This window comes from Brassica napus, chromosome A5 (genome assembly GCF_020379485.1).
Source record: "Brassica napus cultivar Da-Ae chromosome A5, Da-Ae, whole genome shotgun sequence".
Lineage (NCBI taxonomy): Eukaryota > Viridiplantae > Streptophyta > Magnoliopsida > Brassicales > Brassicaceae > Brassica > Brassica napus.
Genome location: NC_063438.1, coordinates 20,586,166 through 20,596,920, shown reverse-complemented (window position 1 = coordinate 20,596,920; position 10,755 = coordinate 20,586,166). Strand labels below are relative to the sequence as shown.

The 10,755-nt window shown below is 27.6% G+C and overlaps 2 protein-coding genes across 2 annotated transcripts; both read right to left on the bottom strand.

Moving 5' to 3' along the window:
* Positions 1–4,944: 4,944 nt before the first annotated feature.
* Positions 4,945–6,800, bottom strand: LOC106357498 (reactive Intermediate Deaminase A, chloroplastic). Its single transcript, XM_013797160.3, has 6 exons — positions 6,467–6,800; positions 6,115–6,230; positions 5,971–6,015; positions 5,499–5,572; positions 5,365–5,414; positions 4,945–5,247 (listed from the first exon to the last, which is right to left on the bottom strand). The coding sequence occupies exons 1-6, from the start codon at positions 6,651–6,653 to the stop codon at positions 5,153–5,155; spliced, it is 567 nt and encodes a 188-aa protein (XP_013652614.1). The 5' UTR covers positions 6,654–6,800; the 3' UTR covers positions 4,945–5,152.
* A 277-nt stretch (positions 6,801–7,077) lies between these two features.
* LOC125608822 (NEP1-interacting protein-like 2) lies at positions 7,078–10,161 on the bottom strand. The gene is made up of 5 exons (XM_048779335.1): positions 8,941–10,161; positions 7,998–8,152; positions 7,817–7,903; positions 7,451–7,612; positions 7,078–7,346 (listed from the first exon to the last, which is right to left on the bottom strand). Exons 1-5 carry the CDS (start codon positions 9,074–9,076, stop codon positions 7,221–7,223), a joined length of 666 nt encoding a protein of 221 aa, XP_048635292.1. The 5' UTR covers positions 9,077–10,161; the 3' UTR covers positions 7,078–7,220.
* Positions 10,162–10,755: the final 594 nt, after the last annotated feature.

Genomic DNA, 10,755 nt, shown 5'->3' with positions numbered 1-10,755 from the left:
TAGGAATCTGATTTTATATTCAAAATATACAAAATATTTAGCATAAGTACACAATTTATATTTTACAATATAGTATATATTTGCAATGATATGTTAACTAATTTATCACCTATGAGATTAAATATAATATAAAATTAAATGCTTAATAAAACTATTTTATCTCACAAATAGTTAATTCTAACTTAGTGGAATATCTTTATTTTGTGATGATATCTTTCGGAGGTCTAACAATTCACAATCTGATCAATAATGTCTACAATACAAATTATTAGAATAAGGCTTCCTTTTTATACTGGCATCTAAATATTAGGATACACCAATAGAACATAGATTAATACTAGGACTAGATTTTGACCCGTGCAACCGCACGGGTGTTTGTTTTCACTTTTCTATACATAAATTATTGTTTTAGAACATAAGTGGTATATATTTTTAATGTTAATCATATACTTAAATATTTATATAACTATTTCAAATACAATAATTTTATAATTTACATGTTATAATTAATTAATTGTTTAAACCGTATGTATTTACTACTTCTTATTATATATTTATCTTATTGTATTTGCATTTAGTTATTAAGAAAATTAATATATTAATGAGAAAATATATTTAAAAATTATTTTGTATTTAATTTATGCTAAATTTTGACCCGTCTTTCAAAACTGGATTTCTTTTTACCAATATTAGATAATTTATTATTGTATATATAAAAGTCTAAGATATGTTAATTTTTAGACATGTATTATATAGTTTGTTAATTTTAAGCTATTCTATCATCATATTATATTTTAATAAATAATTTATATTTATGAAAATAAAATTTATTAATTTATCACTTGAATATAATTTTATCATATTTATTTTAGTATAATAATTATATTTTAACATGATCATGACTATAAAGTAGATAAAATAGGATATAATTTATTTATTTTCATTTTTAAACGATAACTTAAAATACATTAAGTTGTTGTTTAATATTTTTACACAGATTTATTAGAATTTTTAAAATATAATATATAAATATATATTATATTTAAAATGAAAATATATTATGATTAAAGTAGTTACAAAGATTTTATATTATTAACTTAAAAAAAATACATGTTAATTTTTATACATGTATTATATAGTTTGATAATGTTAACCCATCTTACCAACATATTAGATTTTATTTTTGGACATAAATATTTTATAATTACAAAAATAAAATAAATAAATATATAAATTTAATACAATTTTATTATATTTAGCTCAATATAATAATTTTATTTTAATATGATTGATTATGATTATATAATAAATAAAACATTATAGATTTTTTTATTTTTAATTTTATATAACTGAATATATTAATGTATAATAATATTTTAAACTAATTTCGAAATTAGCAAAAATATTTAAATATAATTTCGAAAATGAAGATCTTGTAAAAATCTTTTTAAACAGATTTGTTAGAATTTTAAAATAAATATATTTATATTTAAAATGAAAAGATATCAAAAGATATTATGATTAAAATATTTTAAAAATTTTATTTATTATTAGTCTGAACTAAAATATAATATAAATTTCTATGAATAGGTCCATTATGTCCATTTTTAAAAAAATCACACATGAATCAAAGTTGTGACTTCTGTTTTAATATATAAGATACACCAATTAGAAAAATACTCTAATATAGAAATTCATGGGCTAAGGCTTCCTTTTTATACTGGCATCTAAATATTGCTTTTGAATTTTTGAAGTAATTATTTCCAACTCTTTCAGGAAATCATCACAAAGGTTATTTTGATGGTTTTAAGCCGTAGTCGATTTCATTATACATTATGTGGTATTGTCAATGATGGTAAATTTATTCAGAACAAAAGAATCACTTTGAGATAATTTAGACTGAAAGTTATTAAAAAAAATATTTATCGAAAAGACATAAACCCTGAAAAAAGAAATTTACAAATAATTGATTAACATCAAATCATTTTATGTTATTAATATTTTTATTTTATTTTTCATGTTTCTTTATATTTTTAACATTTTAATCAATTTTATTTTGTCGGATAATTTACTTTTTAAATATATATCTTATTGTGAATACATTTGTGACTTTTAAGATAAAAACAATTATTTAATCTTCGTCATATATAAATATTTTAGTTAGGAATATAATTGTTTAATATTAAATATATATATAAATATTTAACATAATTATAAAATTTATATTTAACGACATATATGTGTATATATTCAATGATTAACTAATTATTACTTATTTCATTAAGATATAATTTAAATAATTGTATTATTAAAACTAATAACTCACCTTAAAATTAGAGAAAACTAATAACATATAAGTTGAATATAAAATAAACCTGACTATGATGTTATCATTAGAATTAGTTAATATTTATTATTTATTAGTTAATTATTTTAAATTTTATGATAAATATTAATATAAATTAATTAATATAAAGTTTTAAACAATATTATTATTAAAAAAAATTCAACTTATCCTAAAATTATGGGGATTATGATACATAATCAAAATCACATCTTAAATAATAATATACATAGATAGTTACAAAACTGAAAAGTACTTGATGTCAAAAAAAAATACAAAACTGAAAAATACTATATATATATTTCTTAAAAATATTACTTGTCTTTTTTTTAACGCTGATTTATTATGATATTACAATTATGAGAAAGATTACATAGACGATTTGACAACCGACAATACTACATGCCTTATAAGGATCTACGCCTAATTGCATCACCTGAGATATCCTACGAAGATCACGCCTGACCGAATTTACTTGCACTATGTTGAAGATCTCTTGTAAGTTTTTTCTCTGTAGCCTGCATAATTGTTTAATGAATCGGTTTTTCCAGGAGTTGAAACATAAACCTAATGGTGTAGAAGCATTAATGAATCCTTAGTCAAACTTGGACTAAGGGGGCTTCCACGTATTACTTGTGTTTAAGAAAAGATTGTTACAAAATATACATAAAAATGGTGACAATAGCTCGAATCCGATTCTAGAAAATCTGAATGATTTCTCTTATTGGAGAATCTAATAATATTATCCAAAGGCTTCCCAACAGTGCACAATCGTCTATGTTTAACATGGGAGAGACGCTTTTTTTTTTTGCTTTAATCAGGAGACACTTCCACTTTTATATAAATAACAAAAAAACTATGAGATGTTGCAACCAAAACTTCAAATTCCAGTATCAATAGAATCAAAAGTCAATGATAATTACCAACCACGTTAGTAAACCACTAAACCAACCCCCTATATATTAATTGAGAAACATTTAAAAAATTGTAACATTAAGTTTGTACAAATTAGAAAAAATCATGTTTAGGCGATACTTAATTAAGATATCAATTTAGCTTACGTGGTATTTTAATAATCAATTGAAAAAATATTGGTACAAATCCAATTACTAAAGAACATTATATTAATCCAAAATATAAGAACCATGTATTATTTTCTTAAATAAAAACTACGGAATTACCTAATATGATTTACATATATATGACAATTAATGACTATGAATAATAAAGATTTGATAACAATTTTTGGATCCTTATTCATTTTTGTTTAATTTTCTATTATTAAAAATTTAAACAACCACATTAACCATATAATAAAAAATATATTTTTTCTTATATGTTATATTTTGAATTTTTAAAATGACTTTAAATTACAAAAATGAGGAAATCTTATATGTTATACTTTAAATTTTTTTAAATGACTTTAAATTACAAAAATGAGGAAACCTTATATGTTAGATTTTTTTCTTATATGTTATATTTTGAATTTTTTTGAACGACTTTGAATTAGAAAATGTAAGTTTTCCTTAAACATACGACTAAAATCATTAAAATGACATGTATCAATTCGATGATTGACCTGAAACCTTTCAAAACCATATGGAAGATAAAATGTCAAAATAATTCAAGTGTGCAAACAATACTGTTCAATTTTTTCAAGAATGTATTCGGTGGAAAAAAATAACGTTTTTGTGTCATAATTTGTTTAATGCCCAATTCGATCAACCCATAATATATTAATTATAGTTTAGTTCCATAATTTTTAATAAAAATTGATCTGGTCCATATGAAATAAATTATATAATAACAACAAAAAATATTGTATATGTATAACTGTTTTTGAGCAACCGTATAAATAAAATGATCAAATATATAAAAAAGTTATCGAATAATATATACAAATAAACTCACCATGCACACGGTGCAAGTTTTATCCTAGTTGAGTTATTAATTTACAAAAAATTTACATTTCTAGATTTTTTAATATTTTAGAATATATTTTTATAACATAAAAAGTAATTGATTTTACCGCATATACACTAATTAAAATTTTGAAATTCGATTTCACAAATTTATTATATTATTTGGTGTAGATAAAATATGATTTATAAAATTTAAATGCTATTTAGATATAATTTTACTAAATATAAGCAAAATATATTGAAATGTTAAGAAAATATAGAGATAATTATATTGTGAAATAAAGCAAATAATACAAATATTTACAGATAAGTTTATGATTTCAACGGGACCATATATTTATTTACATAGGATTTTAAAAAAAACTGTCTTATTATTTTATCGATTTGTATCTTATTTTGATTCGGTCTAACTCGGAATCGGAAAAATTTATTGAATTATAGTGTACGGTAATCTATCGAATATTAATTTATAGAGTTTCTGCTGATATGAATGACAAATATAAATCATGTGCATAAATATTAAAAGCAAATTGGCAGCAAGAAGAAAAGCCAGAAAAAAAGCCCAAACAGATAAATTTGGCTTAGTTTTTGTTTTGAGCAAAATAAACTTTGTTTAGTTTCAAGTCATCTTTTCAAACTGGAGTTTTTTACTTCTTAGTAAACTAAACACCAGCTATGAACCTCAAATCATAAAGGGTTTCAAATTTAATATTGTACTCAATAAATATCAAGTCAACACAACATGCTGGTCCTAAAATAGAATCACTTATTCTTGATAGGGGTATGGGTTTTACAACCAACCTAATGGTTGATATGATAAGCCCCTCTTATTTGTTCTGACATTTTCCGAATCTAAAACTCTTCCTGGATGAGATTTGATGGTGCTCTAGAGTGCTGCAATACATTCAATCTCAATCTTGGCGTTTAGTGGCAAAGCTGCGACTTGATATGTCGATCGCGCTGGTGAAGGAGCTGGGAAGTCTGCACCAGACAAAGGAAAAATTGGTTCAAAATACTTCCCACTAACATTAAAACTAGTTATAATGCATTTTTTAAAAGTAAAGTAAGAACACTAATGATTCTTATCAATGAACTCACATTTGGCGTAAATCTCGTTCACTTTCTTGAAGTCACCTAAGTCAGCAAGCCTGTGGAAGAAAACCAAAGAGATCAGTTTCTATTCAAGATTCATCAACTCATACGGATGGATGATTCTGTTGAGTAGGACGTACATGATCGTTGTCTTCACCACGGAGGAGTAATCAACACCACTAGCTTTCAGTATCTCCCCCATGTTCTTGAGTATCTTCGATAGTACCAACAAAAAAATAAAATAATAAAACAATCAGAATTCAGACAGTATCAGGAAAGGTAAACAGAGCAATTTAAACCTTGCTACTGATATACACTAGCAGTTACTCTGAAGACTAAAATATACCAAATGAAACAGTTCAAAAGTAAACAAGCTCATAAGTTCCAGAGGCTTCTTCCAGTGTAGCGAAGGTAAAGATTAAAATAAGGTTAAGTTAGGCACACTAGTTACTTTTCATTCATATTTTCACACTTCAATTTGTCAAACAAAAAACATCTAAGACAACCTAACATCTCCTTTACTCTGGATAGATCACCCAAACACAAAAAAAATTAGTGTAAACAAAAGCAATATTTGTAAAGACAATGATGACAGTTTAGAAGCAACTTCACCTGCTCAGTCTGATCTTCAACGTTGTCCGAAACAAACTTTCCAGTCTAGTAAACACACAAAGAACAAAAAGAGAAGTTAGAACCCATAGTATTGGTTAATTTTCATTTTGCAGGTAAATATAATTCAAAGCCGTGAAACAAAACCTCAGGTATAAGACCAAGAACACCGGAAACGAAAACGAGATTGTTGGCTTTGATGGCCTGAGAGTATGGTCCCAAAGCAGCTGGTGCTTTCTCTGTCGCCACAACTTCCTTCTTCTCTGCATTTTTTTTTTTACAAAATTCAACACTGTCAATAACTCTCATTATCATCCTAAAACACTGAAAAGCTTTAAGACCCAATACTAATAAACAGATGAGTTCAGCAAAATCGATATCAAAATCAAAACTTTCGTTCCGGGCAATCATCAAAATCAAAACTTTAGCAAATGCCACCAAGAATTGGAAACTTTGAAGCCAAATCGGAGAGGAGAGAAGAGAAGAGAGAGAGAGATACCAGAAGCAGAAGCTGAGACACTGAGAGAAGCGAAAGGAGGAGATCTGGAAGACATTCGGAAGAGAGAAACACCAGCGAGGGTAGCGCAGCCTGCACCGGCGGCGAACAAAGGGCTGCGGGTGGAGCGAAGTGCGGCGGAGAGGTCGAGAGTTGGAGAGTTTATGGATCTGAAGACGGACCAAGTCATTTCACTCTCTCTGTCGAGAGGTACGAAAGGGGAGAGAGAGAGAGAGAGAATGGTAGGTGAAGGAGAAAGACTTTAAGCTAATGTCCGAAGCGATGGGGGATTTTAAGCAGATGATACTCGTGCTCCTGGTCGTGTCTCCTCCTTTTGTCTTCCAAAACATTTTTTTACATTTCCGACTTTACCCTTAGTTAGGTACACGTATTACTGAGAAAGTGAGGATAATACAAAAGGCTTTTTTATTAATACAACTGGATAATAATTTTTAAATTATGGAGTTTGGACCCACTAGACCATGAAGCCCATATCAATCCCATGAGCTTATCTATAACATCTTACATGGAATTTTTGTTCATTTGGCATGTTAACTCTGACACGAAACGCATTTGGTATTATAGCGTTGGATAGACCACTAAATTGTCTGATCTTAGTTTAAAAAATTCCCGATTAATATTAAGGAATAGCAGTATCGCATGTTACTAAGGTCCAAGAGAAATGATGTGAGAAATGTTTTAGCATATTTTTACATGGAATTGCTTAGGAAAATACATCTTTAATTATGTAAAAATGTTATGAAAGATGGTCTCTACAAATGGGGCAACTGACTTGCCTAAGGAACCACTCATCTATGCATTTCATATGAAACGTGTGGCCACATCTCTCTAGCTTTCTTCCCACTTGTCCTTCTTCCCAATCCTAGGCACCAATCAATTAATATAAGTACGTATGATGATGGCGTTATGATTACATTTAATACCGTACGTCCTCATTTGTAAATGATTTTGGTTACAATTCATTACCTGTAAGCAAATCGAACAACTCGAAGTTGTTTGATGATCACCTGAACAACTGAAGTAAAACGTGGGGATGTTCTTGATAGAGTTCACCGATAACCCTTTTGGTTCTTGGTCATAGTGGTACATGTCTGATATCTCCAAATAACTTGTGTCCACTCCCATTATCTGCAATAGTTGTTTTGATCTTTTAATCTTGTTTAAAATAATATCAAAAACTCAACTTTCTTGGAAATAAATTGAGATGGTGACACAATGAACGAGTACAAACTATTATATTAGACATGGTCAAGTTTCACAGCCGAAATTAAAACTAAAATGTTAATTAAAACGAGATGAAAATATTAGAAGAATAGAAAATGGACTACTTACTTGCCATTGATATGCTTTGAGCACAGCTGGTCTAACCAATCCCATGATGGCTTTCCCATTCATTATTCTCCTCATTAAAGCACTAACCTGCTCAGATTTTCTTATTATTGTCACCAAACTAGTGTTACCAAAGCATATGATTGATTAGCTTTTAATTGGTTATATATAGAATGACAATAACCTTGGACAAAGACTGATCACCATGTAGCATCAGTCCAAAGAGTTGGACCGCGGTGATAACTCCAACTACAACTCCTAGCAAACCGCCTCGAATAAATCCAATATCTGTGGTGTGACCTTCCGTGGCTCCTGCAATGGCGGCAACCACAACACTAACTGCATCAAAAAGAAAAATAGCGGCAATTAGTGGTCTTATAAAATTGTTAGACATAAGAATGTGGATAAAATCATGCCATGTGATATGTTAAACAATACACTACTAAAAAGGAAAGTGTCCTTTGTAAAAGAATGTATATAATTTAAGATGTAGGGAATCCATAGAGGAGATAACTTATTGAATTCAATTAAGGTAGGCATGAATACATAGTGGGTGTGGCCATATCACACAAAATTTGGACCCCCACCATCTTATGTACACTATGAATTAATAAGCTTATTGTACTGTACATTCTGGTGTTTGTTTGTTTTTCTGTCAACTGAAATCTTATTAAATCAAATTTCAAATAGGTTGGCTTGTCTGCCTCGACAACAAGTCATTTAGGTGAAAACTTTAAAGCGACGGAAATGAAAACAAAAATGCCGACTTTCAGATAGTTTCTGGAAAGAAAAAAAAATTGCTTTTCTATTGAACGCTCTAGAAAGCTTGAGAAGATGAAGATCCATGAACCCTCTCTTTAATAATTAATGCTTTTATCACAGGAGTACTGTTAATATTATTTTTTTACACGTAATCTTATAATGTAGTTTAGTAAAAAAATCTTATAATGTAGTTAAGCAAAAGGATGTAACCTTATAATGTACCTAATGAAATGATTTTTACGTTTCATCTTTATAAGTATGTTAAACTAATGGGCATATATGCCGAAGAACAAAAACAGAACAAACCATAAAATGAAGATAAGCTGAATTAAAATATATCAAATTAAGATAACTTGTAAAATTACCAGACGCAAGAATGAGGATGAATAACCCCAAGAAAGCTATTTTTATCGCTCTAATTAACATGATGCAAACCGTGCTAAGAATACAAAAGGGAACATCGTCTGTGAACTTTAGAAGAATCATCTGAGCAATGCACATGAAGAACTAACTTTTTATTTATTTTTATTTTATGTGAACTAGTTTATGGGGTGAGAGTGGAGTGGATAGTGAGAAGAAGAGCAATTTATAGTGATTAAAAAAGGAAGAAGGAGAAGGATTTGCATTTAAGAAGCTAACCTACCCATACTCATAATCTACATTGCATAGAGCGTATCTATTGGTGCATGCATGAATTCGCCCACAGAGTCTTAAAGTTTAAATAAGAGAATTAAATGGAGAAGTTAATGCAGCTTTTGAAAAATGAATGGGAAGGTATGGGATAAGCTTGGCATGCTCGGGGTGACATATATACAAATACAAATTTGTTTTACAGAAAATAGTGAGTAAAATGCAAAATATTAAACTTATATAATTTGTGTAACTTCGTACATACAAAATTATTGTATATTTTGATTACAAAAAAAAATTATTGTATTTTACAAACGAAGCTTACACACATGACAATGTATGTAATTAACATTTAAAGAATCATAAATTTCATACATGATATATTAGTTGGTTATTGTATATTGTATTTTGCAAACGAAGCTTATACACATGACAATATATGTAATTGTCATTTAAGGAATCAGAAATTTCATACACGATATATTAGTTGGTTTCTATATGTATAGTTACGAATCTGATATGAGAATACATTTAAACTAATATATTTTTTAAATGATATAATAAATGATAATGATATAATGAATAGGGATTAATGGCATACGTTGTATTTTTTCTAGTAAATAAATAGTTGTTTAAAATGTGGTGTGAGAAGGCTTGAGGTGTTGACACATAAACATAATGACAAACTTGTTAATAATACATAAAATTAATGTTGTTTTTAAAAATATTTATCCTTTAATAATAAGGGGATAAATGTGAAAATGAGTTGTTGTTTTTTAATTTGCCAAATCAGATCAAGGGTCCTCCTTTAAAAAAATCATTGTTAAATTCTTACAGTGCTGTTGCATGTATAAAAGAAAAAATAAAGTTTTTTACCAATGGGTTTTGAAATTGGCATTAGTCAATCTTATTATACTAATTTTTATTTTATTTTTCAAATGTAATGTAACAACAGTAAAAATTGTAAAAGAACATATATATATATCTCCAAAACATTTTGAATATTGATACTCTTATGAATATAAGTTTATTTTTATGACATTGCATGTATCTAAAACCAACTAAAAATCTTATACACACCAAGTTAAAGATGTAACCCACTGCGTACTATACAAGTACAAAACAATAAGAGGTTTAGAACGGTAAGCAAAATATGCCAAATCCAAACATCAGTTTTATTTTTCTTTCATCTACTGAAAGCTCAACGTACATGTCAGAATGCCACAAAAATTTCTCAGACACAATATCTAACAAAAAATATATTCAGAACTTTTGTCTTAATCTAACCAGCGATGGAACAATTCACAGCAAAACTAATTAATAATTCCACCACTTGTTTTCAAATCATGTTTCTCATAATACATTCTGATTTTTATATGGGTTTGCTTAGTAACTAGTAGAGTAAAAGGGATGAATTAATTCGGAGTAAATGAAAGGAAAAGTGTAGAATAAACAAAATAATAATAAAAAAAAAGTGGAAACAAGCTAAACAAAAATCGAACTGAAAATTTACAAATATTTTGGAGGTCTAAAATTCTTCTGTCCAAAAA

What these genes read in the sequence shown, in the direction of transcription:
- LOC106357498 (XM_013797160.3), bottom strand. Translation starts at nt 6,653, where the DNA reads ATGACTTGGTCCGTCTTCAGATCCATAAACTCTCCAACTCTCGACCTC. An exon ending in TTCTTGGTCTTATACCTGAG is followed by an intron (nt 6,016 to 6,114) that starts GTTTTGTTTCAC and finishes TGTGTTTACTAG; the next exon opens with ACTGGAAAGTTTGTTTCGGA. An exon ending in GTGGTGAAGACAACGATCAT is followed by an intron (nt 5,415 to 5,498) that starts GTACGTCCTACT and finishes TTTCTTCCACAG; the next exon opens with GCTTGCTGACTTAGGTGACT.
- LOC125608822 (XM_048779335.1), bottom strand. Translation starts at nt 9,076, where the DNA reads ATGTGCATTGCTCAGATGATTCTTCTAAAGTTCACAGACGATGTTCCC. An exon ending in TCAAAGCATATCAATGGCAA is followed by an intron (nt 7,613 to 7,816) that starts GTAAGTAGTCCA and finishes CAACTATTGCAG; the next exon opens with ATAATGGGAGTGGACACAAG. An exon ending in GTTGTTCGATTTGCTTACAG is followed by an intron (nt 7,347 to 7,450) that starts GTAATGAATTGT and finishes ATTGGTGCCTAG; the next exon opens with GATTGGGAAGAAGGACAAGT.